The 26,003-nt window shown below is 38.1% G+C and overlaps 2 protein-coding genes across 4 annotated transcripts; both read right to left on the bottom strand.

Moving 5' to 3' along the window:
- Positions 1-223: 223 nt before the first annotated feature.
- On the bottom strand, positions 224-11,949 carry zgc:123258 (uncharacterized protein LOC641502 homolog). Of its 3 annotated transcripts, XM_056381654.1 has the most exons (17): positions 11,731-11,949; positions 10,614-10,724; positions 10,117-10,299; positions 9,587-9,676; positions 9,356-9,489; positions 7,755-7,909; positions 7,565-7,661; positions 7,067-7,168; positions 6,165-6,246; positions 5,868-5,942; positions 5,621-5,677; positions 5,038-5,091; positions 3,641-3,740; positions 3,054-3,134; positions 2,357-2,517; positions 1,439-1,472; positions 224-725 (listed from the first exon to the last, which is right to left on the bottom strand). In XM_056381654.1, exons 1-17 carry the CDS (start codon positions 11,782-11,784, stop codon positions 685-687), a joined length of 1,611 nt encoding a protein of 536 aa, XP_056237629.1. In that variant the 5' UTR covers positions 11,785-11,949; the 3' UTR covers positions 224-684. The 3 variants fall into 3 exon arrangements, with proteins under 3 accessions (XP_056237629.1, XP_056237708.1, XP_056237786.1); XM_056381733.1 differs by lacking the exon at positions 1,439-1,472; XM_056381811.1 differs by lacking the exon at positions 5,038-5,091.
- Positions 11,950-13,419: 1,470 nt separating this feature from the next.
- Positions 13,420-20,535, bottom strand: LOC130171851 (excitatory amino acid transporter 3-like). The gene is made up of 13 exons (XM_056380118.1): positions 20,287-20,535; positions 19,084-19,224; positions 18,049-18,138; positions 17,540-17,636; positions 17,358-17,400; positions 17,195-17,257; positions 16,889-17,070; positions 16,410-16,517; positions 15,795-15,917; positions 15,498-15,692; positions 14,433-14,567; positions 14,145-14,252; positions 13,420-13,868 (listed from the first exon to the last, which is right to left on the bottom strand). Exons 1-13 carry the CDS (start codon positions 20,396-20,398, stop codon positions 13,757-13,759), a joined length of 1,509 nt encoding a protein of 502 aa, XP_056236093.1. The 5' UTR covers positions 20,399-20,535; the 3' UTR covers positions 13,420-13,756.
- Positions 20,536-26,003: the final 5,468 nt, after the last annotated feature.

The following is a 26,003-nucleotide window of genomic DNA, read 5'->3' as shown; positions in this document are numbered from 1 at the left end:
ACGATTGCTGGTTGTGTTCATATTGGGTTGGTCCTTCTCAGGATGATGAAGGCCTTTTACCATTTTACATTCAACATGACATTTATAAAAAAGTGGATTTTTTTCAAATAGAGAACATGGCTACAACATGCCTAGAAATGTGCTGTTGTATCAATTGCATGATTTTGTTCACTGTATCTATGGGGAAGCTTCAAAAGGACAGAAAAATACACATGCAAGAGCATTAAATATAAGTTGTTTATTTATTATAAGGCAATGAAAGAAATCACATCATACAAACAGATTACACAGAAACCCCAAAACAGTTATCAAAATTTATCATATTGTAACTACAAGTAATTTAAACCACAATCCCCACCCTACCCACGATGAAACGACTGTCAAGCTAAATATTATAAAGTGCTTTCTCATTTTGCTGTATGTAATCATCACCAAGGCAAAGTCATTAGTTTTATAAACAAGAACCTAACAGACATTTCAGGCACTCAACAAGCCTCTTCATTTAAAACATCTTTGTTCATTTACATATTTATTAACTTCCTAACTGTTCACAGCAGTCAAAATGAACCCAAAATGTTTCAAGAAATGTGTTGATCAATAACATATGTTCCCTTGCTTTGCAAATGTGATATTAAAATATATAAAAAAGTATCCAGCAGTTGGGTTCGTGCTCTACACTGTAAGTCAGCATCTCTCTCCTCCTACGGATCTGTCAGTTCTTCCTTCTAAAGAGAAAAAGAAATAAGAAAATTAATAATTCTTCAATTGAATGTTAGTTCAATGAATACCAATGACAGAGAAAGAAAGATGGAGGAGACAGGAGTCACTTGGAGGAGATTTTAGCTTATAATGCGAATTAAATATACAACAGCAGATGAGCGGTATATTCTACAAACACCAAACCACAGAGATAGCACATCCATGCCACAGCTCTCACTGGTTAACTGCAAGCAACAACATGCAAAAGGAAACATGAACATGTTGGTAACTGCATGAAGGATGGAGTGGTGAGGGTATCAATTCCCGCTGATTGGAAATGAGAGATGAGCGGAGAAAGAGAATGGTAAAACAAACTGCAAATAAAACAAACTGCAGAAATAAAGAAATGAAGTTAATGGTATTCCAGGGTAATAGCTCGAACACAAGTCCACTTTGGAGTGTGGCCGACAAGCTCTTCAGACAGATTTGAAGGTTATTTTCAATCAACAAGAGACACCCAGTGGTCAGTTGATGCCAAACGCTGTACTGTCCAAACTTCCTCCAAGTTCTTTGTATTTTAATCACACTGATCCTGGAAATCAGGAGTTAAAACGTAAAAGAACAGAAAAAGGGGATAAATAAGAAGCTGGTAAGAGAAGGATAAAAGCACTGCAGTAAGCGACACTGTAAAATGGCATGAGAAATGCAGGGGAGAGGTTTGGGTTGGAGAGAAGCACACCTGGCAACAAAGGTTCCCTGGATGAGTCCAAGACCTGGTGAAGATGAAGGCAGGTCAGAATTGTATCTTTTTTCCTGCCTCTCTCTCTCTCTCTCTCTTTCTCTCTCTCGCACAACCACACAAACACACACATCCATGTAACTTCTTAAGAATTTGGATGTTGTGAGATAAAACCTGTTCACACACTGACCTAAGTAGCAGCCTGTGATATATCTTGTATACAATGTATGTTTCTCGATTGTTCCAATTGTTCAAAGAAAGCACAATATACTGGAATAGTGTTTGTCACTATACTTTAAGTCAGTCACTATAATACAAGTGGGTGACTCAGTGAGCTCTGAAGTGCAAGGACAGTGCAGTGATTACTCAGTGCCTCTAACCTCTAGCTGCAGAGAGCTGAGTGATCATTCAAAATATCTAATATCTCTTCTATATGTATGTGGACTTTTTTTTGCCTCAGAGCTTCAGGTGTCTGGTACAATAAGATACATGACAAGAGAGTTGCTTGGCAAACCGGAAATGGCACAAGCTAAGTAGCTGCAACTGCAAGAAAACATTGCTCTGCAGAAAGTCTGCATACGGAAAGTTAAGTTTAGTTATTAGGACTGCAGTGACTTCGTGAATACAAAGAAGGATGTAGCATACCTCGCAGGGCTTATGTAAGTTGCTTTTTTTTTAAATTATGTTATGCACAGGCAGCTTGGTATTAAAGCCATGTAAGCCTTGTTCATATTAGTAAATATTACAATATCTTCCAAGTGATTAGCAGTGAGCATACATCTTGGCAATAAGCCTTGCTGAGTACTTCTGCCTTTGGAATAGCGCTGTGTTGACTTTGTTTTTTTTTACTGAAGGTGAAAAGCTTATGACATAAAAATAACATGAAATGACTCTGTATTCTCTCTCTGGTCCGCTCACCTCATAAGTGGTTCCTGCCCAGAACTGCCTCATCTCTCCCCGGCACCCAGCCACCACAGCGGAGGTTATTAGGGTGAAGGGCACCAGGTAGAGTAGAGCAGGCTGACCCATCCCTGACAGCAGCATCACGACAAATGTTAGGATCATTCCCAGTAGATAGGCTACAGTGAATAAGAGAAGCAGACAAACAAAAACACAGAAGGAAAGAAATGAGATAAACTTACAGCTTGCAACACATACAGATACAATCAGAACTTGAATCCAGTGAAAATGTATCAGTCAATGGCCTAATATGTGAAAAAGAAAAGGTCGGCAACACCTAGTGGTCAGCAAGAAGAATGTCAGCCTTTAACTAAAAACAGCTATTACAGAGAAACTCCTTAACAGAGGTATTTAAGTGCATGAGCAACACTAGATAATTATTTGGTAATGTAATTCAGTTAAATTAAAAAAGGTATGGAGTTCAACCTGAAGAGTATGTGTAGCACAAAAAATTAAAAATAAAACATGTGCTTAGGAGGAACGCAAACCAACAAACCATCACCTGGATAAAATGTATATTTTGTTTTACTTTGTTGTTTTTATTCCTTTCTCCAAAGATGCAAGTCAAATTACTCTAAACAAGATGTGATGTTTGCATGTGGTATTGCAAGGTTATGACAAGAGTTAAGACAATAACGGTTTAGCTGTGAGGTACCTATGCAGCAGCTGACAAAGTAGATCTTCTTGCTACTGTTGATCCAAACATCAAACCTGCTGCAGTAGGCCACAAGGAGACCTGTTGGACCAGGACGAATGAGGAGGGTGAGTCATACATCTCATTACAAATGTTTGTCTTTACATAATCCGTCTCAGTTCACAGATGCCCCTCTTCCATCCTAAACTGAGATACCAACAGATTATCAACACAGTTTGTGCAATGAAAAGTGTGCAGCTACAGTATTGTGTATGCATGTAGCGATTCTTAAAATGTTCAACACTTTAATAGTTATGAACAGATGAGTAAGTTTATATGATTTTATGCGAATTATCCATGAATAACACTGGCAGATACAGTTGCCATGCATGCCTTGGTATGTACTGGATAAATTACAGAAATAACTAGATATTACATTCATCCACTTGAGATCTTTAGGCAATAAGAGGGAGCTTTGTATGTTGTGAACTGTACACACCATGTGTTGATACTGTCGTTTAAACTGACTGGCAACCAGCAGCCACTGTTGTGTGTATTCAAAATATACATTTTTTTTTTCAAATCTAATGGTGAAACTTAAACCTCACCTGGAACAATGATATCTCCGTAACCCAGGATGGAGAACTGCATCCCACACAGGTTCTGAGCCCAAGCTGAGAACCGTGGGACACGCATCACCACTGGCAGCTGAGAAAATAAAACATTACAGTCACTTTCTGTGTATAATTTCATTGTGAGTACACAGGTGTGTGAACACTGAGAACCTGCAAACATAAACTCTTCTGCAGGAAGCATCCTGAGAGAAACACTGCTTCAGCTACACTGAAATGACTTAACATTAATTTTCAAAACACTCAACAACAAAAAAAAAAAAAAAAAAAACAAACAAAAACAATAAGAAAAAAAGATGGAAGAAAATGTAAAATGTTTTACTTAAATTGAACAATACAAAAAGTTTCCCCTTAACAAACAAAAAGTGGAACCCCCTGAAGGCCTAATCTTTTAACAATGATGCTGATGAACATTAAAACACGGCTCATAAGATAATTCAGCTTGAGCAGAACTGCTGTGTTCAACATGCAAACTCAGGTTACTTATTAGCACCAACTACCTGCTAGTCATATTAAAGTGTACATGTGTGTTTCTTTCTCTTGTTTCACATTTCATCTTTGTGAAAGGGATAGGGAAAAGCATACGACACTCCAGTAAGTGTCTTGCTTTCATAAGGTAACTAACAGATATAGATACACATGAACAGGGTGTGCAACAAGAAAAATTGTGTGACCCTAAAATACGGTTCATTGTTGGGGCATGGATGGCAGGAGCCTCAGTCACAAAGACTGATCAAATGGCTGGTGTTTCAACAGGAACAGTGGCTAAGGTGACAAAGTGTCCTTGGGTAAGAAACAGATCCCAAAGTTACTCCCGATGGCCGGCAAGCTCCAATACATGGCAGATCTGCCACTTTTAGTGCTTGTAGTATCTGAATGGGTTAATTTGACTTGTAGTGTGAAGCCCTTAGAGAAGGGTCACTGCATATCAATACAAAGTTGTTCAGAGTGATCACCTTTTTCCCATGATGAAACATTTCTATCCTGGTGGTAATGGTCTCTTCCAGGATGACAATACGCCCATCAACAGTGTACGAGTCACCAGATCTCAACTCAGTTGAACACCCATGGTAGATTTTGGACCACGTCATGTGAATTGAAGCTGTTCTAGCGGCACATGGTGGCCCAACACCTTAGTAAGACACTTAATGTTGGTTTTTTCTTTAATTTGTCACTCGTCTCTGTATATTTGTGTATAAAACTTTCTTCATTCCTTTATCACATATTTATCAGCTGTAGAACCTTAATAAAAGAAGGATTCTGCTCAGGAGAATCTATGTGAAACCAAAACATCTACGACCCTGAGCCCTCCCCACCCACCACAGCATGTAGCGTTAAAGAAAGGAGTGGATGGGTAACAAGTCAAGCCTTACTTTCTCAGAGGACGCCTGGGGTTCAGCGGGGACCTCCACCATGTTACCTTGCGTCTAAGACAGAGCCCACCCAACCCCAGCGCACAGTTAGTCAATCAGTCCCCTCAGGGCATCAACAACAAGCAGACCAGATCAGCCAGGATGTTAATAAAGCTGGCACAAACTTGACAGGGAATTCCACCAGGCTTAACTTTTCACATGTTGTTCTTGTGACTAAGTGCAGGAAATCAAACTACTCCTCCACACTGCTCTTCTTCAACACAAATCTACTTCACCAATTCATTTATTCACCAAGTGATGAATGAAGTAAACAATCTTCATTTGTCATTGCCTTGAGCAATAAACTTAGAAAAACAAATAAAAGATTCATTTTTTGCTGTCATAATTCTAGATATTAAACTAATATTAAAAAAAAGGTGTGCACCAAGTTTTTTTTTTTCAACCATCCCAAATCTTAAAACTTGTGAAAGCAGTGTAAAGAATGAATGTGGAATCTGATATTTTAGCAAATATTTTGGCAAATGCCTTGAAAGACAATTTGGTGGAGTTCCCCTGCAAAGGGAAGCAATGCAAGGGGACTTACCTTTTCCCCAGATGCGTCTGGGCCCAGGGCAACCTGCACCATAATGCTCACCCCATTCTGTTGACAGAGAAAGAGATCCTAAGTATTCATATTACACTTTTGTGTATCAGAATCAGCAACAAAGAGTTGAACATAAAAGCAGGAAATACTGAGGAATGGCAGAAAAAAATATCATTTCATATGTGGAAAACCTCTACAGATCCAGCCCTGAGACTATGGGGAAAAACAAAAATAAATATACTCGTACCTTGGTGAAGAAAGGAGTAATGAAAACGAAAAAGACGTCATACACAAGCAGGAGGCTCAGCAGAATCACGCAGATCTAGAAGATAATGTAAAAAACTAAATCACACATTGATTCCTGATCTTGCTGATGCAAAGACAACTATTTCTGGGACAACGGGACAGTGTGTGACATAGCAATGGCAGGGGACAATAAATATAGAAATATATATAGAAATATATACTTAATGGCAGTAAAAGTGCTCTTTATGCCTAACAATGTACAAAAGAGCGATCAAGCAAATGATGAAAGAAGAGGTACCTTGAAATTGGACAGAGAAATGGTCTTCATGAAGTTGAGGCAGAAAGCAATGCCGAGGAGGTCCTGCAAGATCCAGATCCACCTAAAAAGGACACATAAAGCTCTTTTACCTTGTGTTTTAACCTTAGAATGCGTTTCAACTTTAAACGTCTAGTTCTACTTATGGATATAGCGCAGAAAGAAGGTGCATCAAGTTACACAGTATGATAATTCAGTCTTTAGCATTCACCATCTTTAAAGATTTATTTGCAAATATCATCATCAAGTGACTTTGGCTTCTTATTGTCTGACTTTCAGACTCAGGGTCTCAGACTATGCTGTTTGCAAAAGATCATGAGAATAACACATGTCATGTTAAGGACATTGTGTGAAAATATTCTTTACTATGAAAGGAACACTAACCAAACTCTAAAAATAATGAGACACAACATCATTATGATGGTAAACATAAGCTATTCATACATGATTTTTCTCACAGAAGACTTATTTACTCTGCATTTTAAAGGATTATTAAGACAAGTAATGGTGTTTTCATCAATATTTCAATTCAGAAATGCTCCTACATTTATTTTGTTATTGCAAACAAAAGCATGTGTCACTGTGGCACCATAATGAAAAAATGCACTGCATATCTGATACCATGGTAACAGGAATAAAATTTAGATCATTCACCTTTATGGACAGTTTTCAATCAGTAATGAAGATGTGATGTTTTAACAAACAAACACCAAAGCAGGAAGTTAAAGACAGAATTCAGTGTTGCAATGTCGAAAGTACTGCTACTGTGATGTTCCCTCCTTTATCATCAACACAGTCCCTGACGATGGCACAAGCATGTCTGAGAGTGAGAGTTATCCAGACAGAAGAACAATGGTTGTATGTTATATGTGATCTGACAGTACCTGTCTTCATTTCTGTAGACTCCCCAGACCACAGCAATGCTAATGCACACAGCAGCCAGTATGAGAGACCTCAATGAGAAGTTCCAATTTCGGATAGAGAAGCTAGAAAAAGACACATCCACACATTCGAATAAACAAAGGCTTTCAGCAGTTGAAGGTTGTCTGCCAGAGTGTGATTCACAGACAGACATGGTGAGTTATGAGAAGACAACAGGAAGCATAACTCAGTTTCACTTCTCCAAATGTGACCACAATGGGTGTCTTGTTTAGAGGGAAAATTGGTTACTGAGAAACCGGGCAAAGAAGTGAAACATTTTCAAACGTTCATCTATGTTGAGTGGCATAGACACACATCTATTCAGCGGTTATTTGTGTGTGATTCATTTTGTTAATTGACAAAATTTTCTGTGGGTGTATCTATTTGCCCAACACTAGTGGAATATGTGTGTGTATTTGTGTCTGTGTATATAATCTTTGTTGGAAGAGGGTTGCTCATACCTCACAGTGCCACAGCCAATTTTTTCCATCACTGCATCAAGGCAGCTGAACAGTGCAGAGGCAGATGCCAGGCAGAATATGGCAATAATGACGTAAACTGGGGAAAAAAACATAAAACTGATCAGATCAACAAAACATTGGATAAGATTACTTCTTTGAATATACAGCAGCTGTTTTTCATCCCACTCACCAAGGACATTGTAGAAGAAGTACATGAGGACCAGCATCCCACACATCATGGCGACAAAGATAACCACTTTGAGAGGAGAGTACAGGAAAAGCTCTCCACTGTCTGCTTTGCTTTCTCCCCCTCCTACTCCAGCCACACCACTTTTCAACCGGTCTCTGCCAGAAACAGAAAAACATATGAGTTGTCAGGGATTTGCTTGGCTCAAAATGAGGTAGAGGTAGTGTCATCCTGATCATGTGCACACATGTATGTGTATCGTGTCTTCAACTGGCTTAAGCGAACACTGTTTACAAGCAACATACTGAATCCTGAGGAATTTCCAAAAAAATATTTACAAATTCACTGTTAATCTCTCAAGAATTTTTTTAATCTGTACCAGTTGACTATTTTTCCGGCTGATATTTTGCTGAACGAGGACATTTTCTATGTTTATAGTGTGTTTGTGTTGATTTGTTTATGCTTTTGCCACTCTGTTTATTTCACTGCAGGAAAGACAAACTCTTCCCCAATGTACACAACAAAAGACGTTTTTGAAATATTTTGATATGGGTTTTCTTTCTTTGTTGTCTTTGACCAATAACATCTGGTGTATTTGGGGAAGATGAATAAAAAGTGATGTTAAAATCATGTACATGTTGGCTTTGTGGTAAGTACTCCGAATGACTTGTCACCTGAAGAATGCCCTCACCTTGACTCCTTGTAATGCCTGAACCTGTGCCTGTGCCTGTCTGTCCGACACTGATACTGTCCTTCACTGGTCCCTTTCACTTCCCATGGTTGGGCACTAATTTCATACCTGACAAATATACCACATCCTGTCAGTAACATGAACTATTCATTTTTAACTGCCTGTAATAACTGGTTGATGTCTGCACCGTTTCACCTGTCCTTCTACTCGCGAACTCACCCTAAAGAAATCTCTGATTGAGATGTAACATGAATTTAGGGAACCTTTTAAAGAAATTGGACGTTTTTGGATGCAGAAGAAACAATAATCACCTATTTGAACAGACACAATCCTGCTGTGGGAAATAAACAGACATTCTTTGGAGGAAATTCCTTGAATAATGTAGCAGCTTTTCTCTTTTATTTTTGCAGTTCTGGCAGTGCTTTTCATGGTGCACTGTGCACCGAATAGGCATAATTGCAGTTACAAATGACAGAAATCCACTGAGTGAAATGCTTGTTAGAAAATAACCCATCAGAGTTTGTCAAGAACTGAAGGCTTGAAATTTGACAGAGGTGACTGCCTCATAATTCTCTATGCAGGAAAACCGGTTTTGTGTGCTTTTCATGTTAGTTGAATTTGAGAATACTGGTTCTTAAAAAAGAATAATCCATTATACTAACAAACAAAGGGTGGACCGTGCAATTTCATGCATTTGATACATATGATGCAATAAATATGACTTTTGGGTAAGTATGTATTTCTGGTTGACAATGTATTGTTAATCTGGTTAATAGATGACATTGTCACTGCATACTAAAAAAAACAAGTTTAAACAACTTGAAAAATAATGATTTTCTGTTATATTTGCTCTAGTCTTAATATGTCAAAATGTTAAGCTTACAGCTCGGTAAGTGCAGCTGTGATATCTCACCTCTCACATGCCCCACTCCAGTAGCCGCCCAATGCAACCGTGACAATGGAAATCAGTAAGATGAGTGCAATACTTGGATCAATCTTTGAATGAGGTGGAGCATACAGCTTCACAAGCATCCTTTCTCCAAACACCTGAGGACAAACACAAAGATTCATCAAATGTACCTCAACAAAGGGAGTGGTAGTAAGACCAAATACAATAGCACCAGAAAAAGTCAATCTGTCTGACCTGTTGTGCTTCCAGGAAGTCCCTGTACCTCATGAGAGCCAGAGGAATGTGGACCTTTGCGTACTCAGAGTCATTGGCTGATGGAGTAATCTGAAAAGCAGAGAGGTAAACAAGATTTTTCTATAAATACAGCTGGTTAGACTGAACAAAACTTCTTAACTAGCCTTTGATGAGAATTCTGTCATGTTATGTGTGGTATATTGTCAAACAAATATGTACAATATGACCCTTCTGTTTTAAATGGAAAATTTCTATATTTAAATGGAAACCCCCACATCCAAAACCAATAGGTAGTCACTTCCCCATTTCTGAACCACTTCTTCCTGTCTATTTTAAATGTTACACTGTGGTATCCGGGCACTAGTGTTATATGATCAGGTTCAGACACCAAACACATGAATAAAGAAAAGATAATGGGTCTTCCACTGGAGTTTGTAAGCAATTTAAAACACATTAAAACCTTAGGGGAAATGTCATATCCCTTTGTGCTTAAGCCATTAACAAAATACAGACGGATGTAACTCTCCTACCAATGATGTGTTGCTGGCAATGAGCAAAGCTGTAGCTCCAAGGCTCTGAGCAACCAGAGCTTTCTGGCTGAAATCACAGTCCCCTCTAGTCACCACCAATGCTTTGCCTTTTACCACATCTGGACTGATCCCTGTGCTGTTACACAGCACGGTGGAAGTCATATTCATCAGCGGATACTGCGTCTGGAAAAGTGAAAAATATGAGTGATTTAACACTGTAAAGAAAATTTGATTTCCATATCCCCAACTTTGAGAAAGAAGTCACAGCATACACAATTCACAAAAAAGTAATTTTATCCAAGATTGTCACCATTACTTCTGGTTACCACATTAGTCAGAGTGATAAACCACCAGGTTGTGAATACAGACTGTAACATGGTAATGGGAGATATTTTGGGATTTGAGATTATTCATGTTTAACAATAACAGGTAGAGTTACTTTCCTGTCCTGATACTCACAACAGAATTGTACCTTAAAAAATGTTTGAAAAACTTACTGCAGTGTCAAGGGTTTGTGACAAGGGGGTCCATGAGTGATTGTGGACAATGCAGTACTCCCGTTCTGTACTTCCATTTGAAATGTGCAGAATCGCTTCTTGGCAGTTTATCTGTTGGGAAGAGTTGGGAAGAGTTACTCTCTAAAGTCTCAGAAAGTACCAGATTAATCTGGCCTGACATACCCCTGACATATGCTGCATTCCAGTAGGCATGTATTTGATGATTTATCTATCAAAAAAATTTTAAATTATACCATTGCACCTGTTGTTGGTGGAACAGTTTAAAACATGCTAAATGTAATCACTTAAACATTTTTCTAGACTTCGGGGGGTTACACATTTATATTGTTTCAGCACCATTCCCATGACTACGTTTAAATATAAAGTTAGGACTTGCATCACATTGAATGACAGAAATTTAATTGCTGTTATTTCACTTACAAATAAACAAATCCAGGCTTCCTTTGGTGTAATAACGATCAGACTGACTTAAAGTCATCTCTCAGCTCTCAGTGGACATTTGTTTTCCTTTATCATATATCATATAAGTGGGAACTGCAAAGTAAACTTCCAATTTCAAAGCAGTGACAAACATCAAATGTACTTTGATCAACACAGTTCCTCTTTTATGACATACATAAGAAAATACTTCCTTATCCGTGAGACGATAAGGGACGTCGCGGAGATCACCCTCTGTCAAATCTCCAGCTATAGTTCTGAATAAATTGGCCACATGAGATTTTATAGGTCCACGAGTGGGGTATAATTAAATTTCACGTTTGGAAACTTTTATCTATGCCAAAATCCTCCCCTTCATGTAACAATAATGTAGCTCAAAAGCTCATTTCATGTCAGCTCGAACCACACTAGCTGAGGCTAACGTTAGAGCTAGCATTAGCTCGCTGAAAGCAGCCATTTGTCTTGTTGTATTTCAGTCAACACGGTCCTTCTGATTCACAAATCTGCTCAATGTATTGACCACACACGAAGGACATGATTCAATTAATTGTCAGTAGTTCCAACTGACATGTTTTTCGACACTAAGTCAACCTATCGTCCCCGTTAATTACTAACTCACCCCTTGTCCAGTTTCAGTTATTACCGTTGACCAACTTACCTGTGATACCATGAAAATCATCGACAATATAACGAAGTTGGCAGCTCTTTCCATCGTGGTAACATTCGTCTTTTCAAAGGGGCTTGGGGCATCAACATCAATGGACTTCTATATGGCACGGAGACACTTTCGATTCGCTAAGATAGACGTATCTTCATGGCAGTTGTTTGGCTTGGCAGCAGCTAGTGGGGACTTCCTGTGTTGGCTCGTGACTCGTCAAACGTCATGATACGTTTCTGTTTCACCTCACAGCGTCTCCACAGTGCGCACAAGCTGTAAATGATGCACTGCCCTTCAGAAACAGCTTCTTCAGAAGGCAGCTGATTCAGCCTGCTGTGTAATTACTGTGTAGTTTCGTTGTATCAGGTACTAATAAAATATTTAATCGCTCCTACTGACAGTGCAGGATGGATGGATGACTGACCCAAGCTGCTAGAGGGCCCCTGGAACATTTTTCAAAACAAGATATTTTCACTAAACGGGGTAAGAAAAGTAAAGTTATTACTAACATTAACTTAACATTAACTTCAAATTCTGAAGAAATTTGTCCTGGTCCTTCAATGTTGCAAATTTTTCACATTTGAAATTAGGCTCTTCTTTGGAACCAATTCATTTCTTTCTTCTACCTTTTGCTCCTCACTCTCCTCCTCCTCTACCAGACTCTCCGCTTTTCCCTGTTAGTCTATTCTTTTCCTCCATAATCTCTCCTTTCACTGCAACTGTTTTTTCTTTCTTACTCCTTGCCATCCTCTGCTTTCTTTTTTTCTTTTCCTGGAGCAGTATCTGCTGGTGAATATGACTTCTGCTGCAGCTCAGGGGTCAGTCTGTCATTCCCCACCATGTTAAATTTAACCTAGTGATGGTGAAAAGTTGCTTCAGGAAGCACTGAATCATTCCAGCAAAGTAGTTGGAGAGAAGTTCATTTCTTGATGCTTCATGATTACAGTATGACACCTACAGGTCAATGTGCAATGTGGGCAAAGAGCCTGTATAATGGAAAATTATTTTGGAAAAGCACTTTATTCATTTTTTATCAGAAAACAACAAATTTCTCAACTGTGTTGGGACCGAGATGATTTTGTTTTTTTGACATGATCTCCTCTGTCTTCAAAAACAATCTTTCACGGGGTACAGAAGATGCTGGGATACAAAAAAAAAAACCCACTGCAGCTTCTAAAGGTGTGGATAAATTAATTTCTCTCTTTCCCAATATTTCAATGGATCCTCAAGCCATCCAGTATTGGGTTGTGTGAGGTATTTCTGTATCTCCACAGTGGTGTCTGCTGTGACATTTTGGATTGGTCAAGACTGTTTCACAGCTTGTGATGTAGATGGTTGTGCAGATTGTGCTTGGAGCACAATAGTGCTTTTAGCCTCACTAGGCCTGTATGAATTGTAATCACTTGCTATCCCTTAACGCAAAGAGTTACAGAAAACAGCAAACAGACAGGGCTGGACTGACACAGCGCCTCAAATGATCCCAAGTGAGGCTGTACTGATGAATTAACCTGAATAATTATTGTTTCCTACATTTATACATCTCTCCGTCATGTTTTTTTTTTATATTGCATACCCAGAGTTGAGTATATTCTGTTCAACTGATCTGTGCATCACTATTTTCACACTAAACCTGTAAACAAAACAAAAAACTAAAACAGTTTTCTCGATGGAATTGTTTTTTTTCTGCTCACCACCATTTAATTCATTTGATTTTAATAACTATATCCATTAAATCAATTCAAATCAAATCAATCAAATTCAATAACTCCATCTATTACACACAATTCAAAAAACTACATCTATTTATATATATTATATATATACATATTTATGTATACATCTACATTAGGCTATATATCATAAAATAAAAGATTTTCTTTGTCAAACTGTCATTTCAAAGATTTTGTGCTCAACTACTGTACTACTATAAAACACAAAACCAAACAAATATGAAACCAAGTAAGTCAAATAATCACAAATAATAAAAAGGGATGATACAATTTTTCATTAGAGGAAAAACCTTTTCTCAGTCAGTGTAATCTTCTGACACAGAGTGAAAGGATTCAATACTCTCAAAGGTCTGGCTGCTGGAAGGGATTTCTGCATCCTGGTCGTGCCTCTCAGCACCACTGCCAGTTCTAGCAAAGCACAACAAAGCCAAAGACAAAACTGTAAAAACTCCAGAGTAGATGTTGGACTGTCTGCATGGGCTGCCATAACATCTACATATGTTTTGATGTTCAATGAGTCGAGTGTACTTTTGCTGTAAGATTACTTGAAACCTGTCTCTTGTTTATCCAACTTATGTGGTCTGAGAAATGCTAAATTAAATCGACATAGTACATTGTAGAGATACAAATGTACTAGGTTCAAATGAAATTGCAAAAACACTGAGACGATCTCAAGAATATCACCTTCTCCTGTTTGCACCTTGCTTCTCCATTTCATCTCTGGACAGTTGGTTAATGATTGCCACGGCAATGCAGCTTCCCCAAACATTGACAACAGTGTTGCAGCGGTCTCTGAAAGACAGAAATCACAGCTATAACTATAAAAGTAGAAACTTTAGCTACTTTATGATGTGTTTTATTTGACATATCAACTCCTCCTGTCAACTCATAGAATCAGTAAAGGCAGCTTAAGTGATCCCTGCCAAAACGATTTGTGATTATTGTGAATTTCAGACTACATGTTTAACTTACAGCAGCCAATTTACAACCACCAAAATGGCAGCTTCCATTGCAGGCAAACCGACTGCACTCAAAACAAAGAAAGTGGTCGCCACTCCGGTCGCTGGGATCCCCACTGCTTTTAAGGTGGAGATTACTGATGTCACTCTGCAGAGCAAACACACAGAAGGAACTGTGATGTGTTTCTTAAGACACAAGGCTGGATTGAACCAACAAGGTTTAACTTTTAAACCAGATTAAATTCAGAACAGAAATTCTGTTGCACCAAACTAGTTTGAAATTAAGTAAGATTCAATTTAAACCTCTACCTCAGTTTAGTTTTTACTTTAAACCAAGATTAAATTTAATTCTTTTGCACCAAAACTTTGAACTCCAATTTAAACTGTGATCAAGGGTTAACTTTAAACCGCCACTTCAGGAGGTTTAACTTTTACAATGGCTGCGTTTTTGAGATGGATTTACCAAAATCGAGTTCCTCAAAGAAAATTGAGAGACAGACTCAACCCACTTGAGTTTTATGATGAAGATGAATTTTTGTCAAGATACCGGGTCACAAAGGAAACTGTTTTGGAGCTGAACAGGAGGATTGGGCCAACTGTACCACCGATGCACCAACTCCTGGTGGCCCTGAGTTTCTACACTACTGGTTGTTTCCAACCAGTAGACCTGTTCGGCCAACACAAATTGGCTGTTTGCGGAATTGTCAGCAGAGGCCCTCCTCCTGTGATGAACATCTCCCGTCTCACACTCGCCGCATCTTCTTTGGCTTTTGTCTTTATGATTTTCCAACAAGCTTTACGCTAAGCAACTTCTCTTTTTTCTTTCACTCTGGTCATTCCGTTAAAACAGTCAGCCATGATTTGGCCATATATATATATGGCCATATTGGCCATATACAAATCTTAGATTAAATTCAACCTTGTTGGTGCAATCCAGCCTTAGAGTCCCATATTGTGCACTTTAAGCTACGGTTAATTAATACAGGCATTATTCAAATGATATTTTTTTCAGATTTTTCTATCATTATTTCTCTAATTTTCTATAGAACAGAGAGAGTGACAAAATAATATGACTTACCCAAGGGAGAGTAGTTGTCTCAACTCCAGATTGATTTCGCTGAGTTGGGCAATGAAGACCGCTGCGACCACCTCATAAAGGACTGTTCCATTCATGCTGACATTGGTTGCAATGGGCAACATGAGGCAAGTGATTCTGCGGTTGATCGAGATTCTCTGCTCACAGCAATGAAAAGTCTGCGGCAGGGTGGCAGAGCTTGTAGACACAAAGTACCCTTTTTTTGGTGAACTAATCACATAAAGAAATAATAAAGTTTGATCATAAATTGAGAACCAAGCCCTTAAAAAACCTTGTTACCTGGATGAAGTGAGCAGTGCAGTCCATAACGCAGGATAAACCCCCCTGAAGACTACCCAGGGGTTACGTCTCACACTCAGCAGATAGACAATTGGTAGAACTATTGCTGCATGGATTATGAGCCTGAAACGCAGAACATTTAATAATGATACTGGTCAAATTAAGTTACTCATAACAGCAAAAATGAGTAGAGGTGGGAAATTATTAAATGCCCAGCTGGTATTTCGAAATGTATGTCTTTGGCAACAGGTCATTAATGGAAATATAGGTCTGTTTTATTGCTGCTCCTACCTTTAACAGTGTCAGAAATCATTAGAAACATTTTGTCTGGAGTTTGCCCCTGCACTAAAACACATGTCAATCTCTTTGGGATTGTATTTTTGATTTTTGGTGGTTAGTATTTTGCTGCATTACCAATCCTCTCTCAAAGTTTGTAAGAGCTGGAAGATGTTTGCAAGTGAATATACTGGTCATAACCCACTCACAGTATTTTAATTCACTGTCATCAGTCACACTCTTTTGTCCCCAAAATCATGCTGTCAAAAAAACATTTCTACGAGGGTCAGAAATGCAAAAAAACATAGAGCAATGCTAAAGGAGTCAAGGACGACATACCCAAGAAAAACCACAGCCAAGAAGTTTCCCAGTGCGTACAATCTATCCAAGTCCAGAACCTCAACAACATATCTTGTGATCAAAAACAGCAACCCAACTGGAAGGTAGCTAGAGGGGAGAAAACAGAATGATGAATGAAATACTTCAATAATTTAAGAGCTAACCATGAAAATAATCAAACATTACAGAGAGGTGTGTGATTACAATTATAGCATTCATTCAAAAAAAGGAAAACTTCTCATTTGGAAAGAGGTTGGAAATCAAATATCTTTTAGAGCAAAAAACTAAACAAACAAACAAAATAAAAGTGTATTTAGTACATTCACTGTTCTGCCATTAACACCCCATAGGATATTTGCTGTAGTTCTGTAAATAATAATTAGAAATATATAAATATGGAATTATTTAATTCCACATTCAACACTTTCAAAAATATGATCAGATTTTGATATTGAATATGCCATGCTGTTTCACTTTACCAGAGAATCCAGTTAACCACATATTTCGTGGTCTGGTTGATGATGGAAAGGACATTCAATATGATTCTCCCTCTCTCTCCCATCCCCTTGAGGACTATTCCAAAAGTGAAGGAGCACACAGTCAGGCCCAGTATGTTGGCCCCTTCAACATAGTTACCCACCATTCTCACTTCAGTGTGAAGCTGAAACAAGATCGAAAACTCAATAAGAACAGTGGTGTCCGAGCAACTACATGTATTATGAGTTATCACTGTAAATATAAACCACAAAAAAGACTCTTGATCATGATTAGGGAGAAAGATTTACCGTTTCCACACTAGAATTTGGCTCAGCTGTGTGAATTTCCATCTCCAGCCTGTCAGTCTGATACTAGGAAAGAAAAATGTGCTTATATAAAGATTACATTTTCTCCTTCATGGAAAGCAAGTAAATGGGTGATGTATGTAGCCTACCTGAACAAAAAACATACCTGTTGGAAGCAAGCCTGAACCAGATTATGCGGCACCATGTTACTATAAAAAATAAAGAAAATTCAAACGCTACCACCCACTGGTGAGTAAAAATATTAGTGAACTTGTAAATGTTGACAAACCACACCAAGAACCCAACAAATTCAGCCTAATCGCAGATACAATGTTGCTTTTTTCTCACCTTGCTACATCCAACAAGACGTAGACAATGGAGGACTTTTTCTCATCCTCTGTCACAGAGACAACGCCCGGCTTCACCATCACTACCAGTATTAGGCCTACAACACATATTCAAAGTGTGATACGATAAAAAATAAATAAATATTGACAACATATTTGGATCAATAAATTTGGATCAAAGAAGCTTCTGACCAAGAGACCTCCCTCTAAATACAAAACCAGTACTTATTACCAGGCATTATTACTAATGGGCAAGTTTTCTTGTCCCTTATAGTTGCTCTGTGCAAGAAAAAATAAGCTCAGTATTACCTTTTATGATAATTAACATACATAGAATATGACATTATGTGAAGATGGCTATGGCAGATGGTGACAGTTACACACCTACAGAAAACAAGTGACTTTAAGCATGAAAAGATACCTCAGAATATTAATAATCACGTGACTATACAGAAACTTGGACAAAAGTGAAAGGAACCAAAATGTTATGTAATGTCATATTTCTCTTACCTATGGCCACAGATACAAGAGTAGTCAAGACAAAGTACACTGCCACATTCCTAGCCATTTTTGTGGGGATGTCAACTGTCTCAGAAACGCCTATTAAAAAAACATAGGACACAAACCAAAATTTAGAGGACCAGTAAAGTCATATATGTTGAGCACATATAAACATCACTGCAATATAATGGATTATTTAGGACAACACTGTTACACAGCTGCATAGTTACATTTCAAGAGTACTTGATGTGTTTAGGTGTTTTGTTTAAAACTTCCACGAGTTACACTTGGGACTTTGGGGAGACATGTAAATAACTATCCAGATACTCACCAGCTGTTTGATATTTATACATGTTAAAATTGTAGGAAAAAATTTAATTATATCACAATTTAATTGTGACTGACTCCCAACATCATATGTGATCACTCTTTAGTGATAGCAATTTAGCTAAACAGACTCCAGTATCAAACATGAATTTTTGAATCATTGATGAAGATGTTTGTTTAAATCATAACATTACTCTGATGCATGTGAAAATGATCTAACACTAATGGACCAGCAGTAATTTTGCATATAAATCAGTTTACCCAAATCACAAAGGTATCTACTCCCAGATTATTTAGAGAGACTTTGATGTATCTTTTGTTGAGCCTTGTCCTGCCACGATGGAGGTGACAGAAGTTTGTTTGTGGAAACTTGCCTTTCCAAAGAACAGTGTTGTAGTTTCTCTGGATAATCACTCTTTATCTGTACTACTTTCTAACAAAAAATAACAAAACAGTCTCTTTGAAGGGAGTATGTCCTGAAAGAGGACCTTTTTAACAGCGGACATTTTGACACAAAAAGGCACAAAAATAAGACTTTGCATATCATTTAGGAGGAGGGCTGAAGATTCAAGATGATATTTCACCAAACATAGTGTGATTAATGCTCACAGCTTAAATCAGCCAAACCATCAGTATGGGCATTTTTAAATACTGCATGTATGACACGGATAACCTGATGTAACAACTAACAGAGTAATAAAAACACCTCCAGCTTACATGATACCACAGCTGTCACAATGAGAGGAATAGAAACCATCTGAAACATCCTGATGAGTATTTCCCCTGGAAAGCCAATGTAGAATTTGTCCTGCTCTGAAAGAGGGACGTAGGTCGTGATGATCATGCCGATAGCAAACCCTGTGTGAAAATAAATATTACAAATTCAGCAATTTGAAAAGTAGTGAGAATGGGGATGAAATAGAAGTAAAACAAAAGTATAACCTTAACTTCTTTTTCACAAAAAGGCTTTCTCATCCTATCAAACATGCATGCTGTAAATTTGCAAACGCATATTGAACCCTTAAATCGCTCCTCAAAAAACACAATCTAAGACAATGTACTCTGATTGGAATAAAATTTGTGTCTGGTATAGTTCTTCCATGAAAACATTCAATTACCTTCAACAAAATTCTAAATACTAAATCTACTGTCTCACTCATCACACTATGCCAATATTAACTGCTACTCACAAGATGTCTCTTGCATCACTAAAAAGTCTATGCACATTTGAGGTTTCAAGTTTCCACATGACACTGTAAGCTGCAAAAGTGACCATGACTAGCTTCCAAACTAGTTGTACTGTTACAAAATACTGGCACATATCAGAAATTCAGATTTAAGCTGAGCTCATACATTTTCCCCATTAAACATCATTCTTCACAGTGCCTGCCTGAAGTCTGTGAATACTGAAAATCGATTATCATTGATTTTGGAACTTTACCATCGGTCTTTTTGGCAAATGGCATGATTTACTCTGTTCACTATGGATGCTGTTTAAATCGGAGTTAGCCAACCGCTAGTAGCTTGTTTGTCACATGCGTCTATTTCTTGTTACCAATATCTGAACCCTTTACCCAACCCAACCACTAACCCCTGCGAAAGCAAGGACCACACACATTAACTTAAATCCTCAACCAAGCCACAGAGAGGGGCGCTACGGGAAATATACACAGCTGTAGGCTCAGAGATGGATATACTTTGGCCACCACAGTTTAAATCGCCTACCAATATCAGAACACTTGACGCGTTGCCTGGGCAACCATGTTTTTCACAATGACAGACATTTATGTTGTTTAGCTAATAACTTATATACTTTACTATACTTTAACTTATAATTTATTTAATTTTAACATGCGTAGTATGACAAAGTTCAGCTTCAAATTGGTGTCATTAGCTTGTCAAAACTTATCCAGAACACACCTGCCAGACCTGAAACCAGCACTATATTCTGGACAATGCGGTCCAAGCACCTCTTCCAGGTTCTGTCTTCGATGATAGCCTCACTAACCTCCTCAGATTCCTCCATTATCATGCGGTTTAAGTGAACAACAAATACTTTAAGCTTAACTTAAAACGACCCTCAGAAATGAACGGACGATTTTTTGTCAGTGTTCGCCAGGATAAATGCCCCACTATTTTGGTTTAAAAGCAAAATTGGATGATAGAACACACTCACAGATATGACGAAAATATGACGCGACATATGAAGATAAACAAATATTTTCTTTTTTTTTCATAAAATGCGGATATCTGACATTTGATAGATAGATAGATAGATAGATAGATAGATAGATAGATAGATAGATAGATAGATAGATAGATAGATAGATACTTTATTTATCTCTTTATGTATATTTCCATTATTTCATTGTTGATAATAATAATGATAATAATAATAATAATAATAATAATAATAATAAATAAACAATAATAATTAGATAAGTCCACTTCCTTTGGCTGAGGTGTTGTATAGCCTGATTGCAGTGGGAAAAAAGGATCTCATATAGATATACAGATTTGAGGTCTTTGATTGAGCCTTCAAATGCACTGTGTGATTGTCATTGTGCAACATACATAAAGTAGCTAATTACCAAACCATTAACAACCCAAAGACTTTACTTCACTCAATATAAACAATAGCTTACATTCTAATTTATTATTTCCATGAGGCAATTACCTGTTATTTTATAATTTGCTAAATTATGTTATGTAACTAAATGTATTTCCACTTAAAGGTGCACTATGCATTCCTGCATGGTTTCAGCACAATTTTATTTTTGTCTCAAATCATAGGCATCTCCCCTTGATCCGCTAGCTGCCTGCCCCCTGAATACACTGTGAAAAAGTGCGGTCTCTGGAGACAACACAGGCGTCACAAAACATAACAAACCACATTCCAGCCAATCACCAACAAGATGGTTGGGGGGGGGGGGGTTTATTTACCTATAAGAATATGAAGGCTAGGGGATACTGCATGACACATGGGTGTCAGGCTACATCAGCATGGGGAAGGGATGATGACATCATTACAAAGGCAGAATCAGAAAATAAGGTTTATTGCCAGGTATGGTTTTACTTACAAGATATTTGGCTTGGTGTTTGGTGCAGTATCCAATAAACATATTAACAGGAAATAACAGTAAAAGGTGCAAAAGTTCACAGTATAGACAATATCTGTTACGTGCAGGAATAATACTCCAACGTGTTACTGTAATGTGGTTGTTGATGACTGATAAGGCCAGAAGCAGAAGAAAAGGCAGGTGCTGGTCCATCACTGGGGATGACTGGACAGAAATTCTGGTCACACCAGCATTCACCCGTGTTTTGCTTCTTTGTGGTTGACGTGGTTTCTTGTCGGAGTGGTCCTTCAGGATGGAGATAAAGATCGCTTTCTAGGCGCTTCAGACATCTCTGCGTTTCTGTGATGCTCGTCGGCAGCTTCTTCTCTTTTTTAGTCGGGAGCTGTAGTGTAACTTCAAGCTCAAGAGGAAGCTCTTCTTCTCCATGGGACACACCATACTGACTCGCACAGCATCTAGTGTGTCTAGATGGTATTACAACACGGTCCGGGACGCGGCTAGTTGGTTAGCATGCTGTGTGGCTCCTTCACATACTAGTGATGGTGTTAGTTCATTTTTTACTAAAATTCTGGCCAGAATGAAGTGAAAAGAATTGAGCAAATAATTCATAAAACAACTTGCATCAGGCTGACAGGGGTACACAGTACTGGTTCACAAACAAAAATCATTTTCATTCATTCATTTCTAACCTTCTGTAAAAAAAAAAAAAATACAATTGTGAAAAGCAAATGAAATCCTGTGCCTTCATGTGGAAGTAACATGAGCCTTTTAAAGACTGTGTGAAGATGTTACTGACAGCACTTGCACAAACTAACCTATTTCAAATCATCTTAAAGAACTGATGCTCTGACACCTGATATCCATGAAGGGGCCCAGTCTTGGTCGTCTCAGGACACAGGTGGTAGCGGCATTGTACTGCCTAGAGTTTGCTTACTGGCCACATGTAGGGGTTGAGGATGCTGTTATCTACCTGCTGCACAGAGCCTATGGCTCGGAGCACTGTGAGAGTCATGTTCTTTGACTAATACTATTCAGCCCCTCCTGCTGAGAGACAAGCTGAGTGCAGACTGGCAGGCCCCAATACATGAGACTACAGAACTGTGTGTCAGAGTAGACTGTGAACAGCACCGGTGCTCCACGGGGGACTGTGCTTGCTCCCTTCCAATTCACTTTCTATACCTCTTATTTCAAATAGTCTCCTGAGACATGTCATCTACATAAGGTCTTGGATGAGACTGCTATTGTGGGGTTAGGGTTAGGGTTGTGAGGTGCTGGGATGGGAGGCAAACGTGGACAGGCTGTACAAGTAGGGCAGAGCCAACTCTACTTCTTATAGAGTTCCTTTGGTGTGAGAGGACAGCTGCTGAGGACTTTCTATCAGTTTGTGGTGTCAAGTGCCATCTTTTATGATGTCATATGCTGGGTTACATGGCGCAGTGCTGTCATAAAAATCAGCTCATAATCAAATAAGGTTACTGAAAAGGATTCATTGTAATAGGATTTGCATGTTCAGTGGCCAAATTTAACAGCTAATGTAACAAGGAGTTATTCATCATAGCTTCATTAGAACCTTGATGACAAAATGACCAGCTAATGTTAATTACATTTTTTTATTTTATTTTATCTAAACATTAGATTTGTGCTGGCCAAAGTTAGCAGCTAATGATATTGAAATTATATTTATCTAGATATTTTTGATTAATGGCCAATTTAGCAGCTAAGGTTACTGACTTTTTTTCACCCTGCATTCATTTTAAATTCATTATGATGTAATTTTTATAATTTTGCCTTACTATTAACTTTTTAGTGGGTAAAGTAACTGTCAGCGTTTCATTTCACAACAATATTATGTTCTTGATAACCAGAATTACCAGACATTGTTACTGTCACTTTTTCCGTTTCCCTTGACATTAGATTGTTGGAGGCCAAACTTAGCAGCTAATGTAACATGTTTTTACATTTTCATATGATCAGCTCAGGTTACTGCACTTACCTATCTTTGCCTGACTCACCTGCCTTTCTTCTTACCCATCAGCATTCACTGGAACTGGCTATAGTGTTGTTAATCATCTCACAGACAGTAAGGAACCTCAGTTTTTCTATTGCTTTCTTATCTGTTGTCCCATAGTTGTCACCTTCTCAGCCTGATCCCATGGCTGGCCCTGAATACAGATGTTGAACCTATAATTCACTGGAAATAAACATAATTTCTCTGCTGGCACACATAATTTTTCTTAAATTCATCACCAATGTTCATTTCATTAAAATACTTCATACAAATGTGCGTATTCTTAATAGAACAAAATATACAGGAAAAAAAAAAATTCTCTTTAGTATTTTGTTTGTGTCACAGAAACTATATTGATTACTTCATAACATACTGCAATGTTGAATATTTTTAAATTTTATGACTTGTTATTCATCCATACTGTCACTGCTAATGACCTCTTACTGAATGTCCCATATTCTGCCATTTGTCCCTTCAGTTTTGCTTGAGTAACCTAACTAATGTATGACTCAAGCAAATCACGCATTCGGTGTGATGCAACCAAGTGTGAAGTTACATGTGGTCATGTTTTTAATGGTGATCTACCCTTTGATGCCATCCAGTGCACTCCTCAGATCCAATTAACCAAGATAGATCATTTTGACAGTTACTGGAGGTACTGCAAGATTTGGCTCATGAGGATACATACAGTATTGTTGTGTTTAGTGGCTAGTGGGTTAAATGTAACATGTTATCACAAGGTAATCAGAAATGTATACAGCTAAAAAAATGTATTTTGTATTGATTACCGACATTAATTAGGAGCTGTGATTTTTGTTTCCTCTCACACATACAGACTGATTTGAATACTATCTATATTAGTAAGGGATATCTGCGAATGTATAATGGATGAATGAGATCTTCACAGTATGGCATCACCATATGGTGATGGGTTTTCAAGTGTACATGGAGACTTCCTGGCTCACCCCTGGAGCTCGATACCACCAAAACCTGAGATAAACACAGCAGCTGCCTTGCCTCGTTTGACCCTGACCTGTATACGCGGCTGCTGCAACTATGGCTTTGGGTTTTGGCTGTAAATGTGACACTTTCAAATCTGCCATCTCACTTAAGCACCCTTAAACTACCGCACTGTCTGGATAACAACTGTCATGTTGCTCACAATGCATTTTGAGTGTGCAATATTTCAGATTTTAGCTGTCACAACATGATCACCTATTGATCGATGCATACATGTATTGCTGGAATCTATCCTGGGATGTAAATCTGCAGTGAATTTTATGTTGTCTATTTTTTGAAAGTCTATTTGTATGCAAATCTATGTTCACAACAGGAATTCACGTACTTCATAGATTGCTTAAGCAAACCAAGCATTGACTGCTGAACTACACACACACCCCACTGAAATCTTTGGGAGCCATGTGGTGTGGATTGATTTATGCTGATTCCCTCTGGGTGTAGATTCAGACTGTCTAAAAATACATTTTTAAAAGAAAAAATTAATTCATGTTGCAGTGATGAACACATCATTCAGTAGGGTCTCTGCTTGCCTAATTATTCACCAAAATGATACTAACAACAGAGGGACAAACAGCAGAATTGTATTGCATACTGAACACAACCAGGCGTGGCACTGAAATGCTGCTCAAAATCATGTACATTTCTTTAAATTTTTTCTAAATTAAATTCAGCAACAGCCAGATTTCATTTTTTTAAAAGATCCTTTTTATTTGCATGACTTAGCAATGATAGCAACTAGTTTGAAATTAAAAAGCCTCCAATATAAATAGCCTACAGAGATGGAATTATAACCGTGGCCAAAGTGAGAGCAAACAGGATGGAAAGTCTACTGCTTGAAGTTCGTCAGTGAAAACCTGTATAAAAAAATTAATTTACTGATACATCAAAGGCATGATTGAACATTTTTGGAAATATGCTTATTTGTCATTTTGCCGAGAATTGGACGAAAACACTGATATCAGTCTCGTGACTGTACGGTAAATATGATGCTAGCCAGCAGCTGGTGTAATAGGGGGAAATAGCTAGCCTGGTCTTGTCTAAAGTTGAAAAAATTTGTCCACCAGCACCTGACGCTCAAGTAAATTATATCTTATTTGTTTGATATGTACGAAAATCAATATATATTTATATATATATATAAAAAGACAATTCACTGTTTTATGGGGGGGGGGGGTATCTTTCTCCGCTGGATGCTTTCAAGCCGAGGGGACTGCGATGAAGGGTATAGCACCAGTTCAAGAAATTACAAGCTTGTCCAGTTGAGATTGTAAAGTGTCAGCTTGAGCTGTGTATGCGCAGCAGGGAGTCACGCACGGCACATTCATGCATGTGTTTACTGATTAGCCTTCTATTGACTGTGAAATTAGTTCAATTAAAGCTGTTTACATGCATCATAGAAGGTTCTATTTCCATTGTCATTTTGCATAATTGAATATATTAACATATTTACTTTCGTCACAGGATAAAAGGAAGTTTATTTTTCTCTGTCTCTATTGACAATGGTGCACTTCTGCTGGTCGCCCCTGTTA

The sequence above is a fragment of the Seriola aureovittata genome, chromosome 1 (genome assembly GCF_021018895.1).
Source record: "Seriola aureovittata isolate HTS-2021-v1 ecotype China chromosome 1, ASM2101889v1, whole genome shotgun sequence".
Taxonomy (NCBI): domain Eukaryota; kingdom Metazoa; phylum Chordata; class Actinopteri; order Carangiformes; family Carangidae; genus Seriola; species Seriola aureovittata.
The sequence above is the reverse complement of the archived record's forward strand: the minus strand, read 5'-3'. Positions and strand labels throughout refer to the sequence as shown.

Coding starts and splice junctions, on each gene's coding strand:
- zgc:123258 (XM_056381654.1), bottom strand. CDS start 11,784: ATGGAAAGAGCTGCCAACTTCGTTATATTGTCGATGATTTTCATGGTA. Junction 7,662..7,754: donor CTTCTTCTACAATGTCCTTG/GTGAGTGGGATG, acceptor TTTTTTCCCCAG/TTTACGTCATTATTGCCATA. Junction 3,135..3,640: donor CGGAGATATCATTGTTCCAG/GTGAGGTTTAAG, acceptor CTGGTCCAACAG/GTCTCCTTGTGGCCTACTGC.
- LOC130171851 (XM_056380118.1), bottom strand. CDS start 20,398: ATGATAATGGAGGAATCTGAGGAGGTTAGTGAGGCTATCATCGAAGAC. Junction 15,693..15,794: donor GCACTGCTCACTTCATCCAG/GTAACAAGGTTT, acceptor TGTGTCTACAAG/CTCTGCCACCCTGCCGCAGA. Junction 14,568..15,497: donor AGACAACTACTCTCCCTTGG/GTAAGTCATATT, acceptor TTTGCTCTGCAG/AGTGACATCAGTAATCTCCA.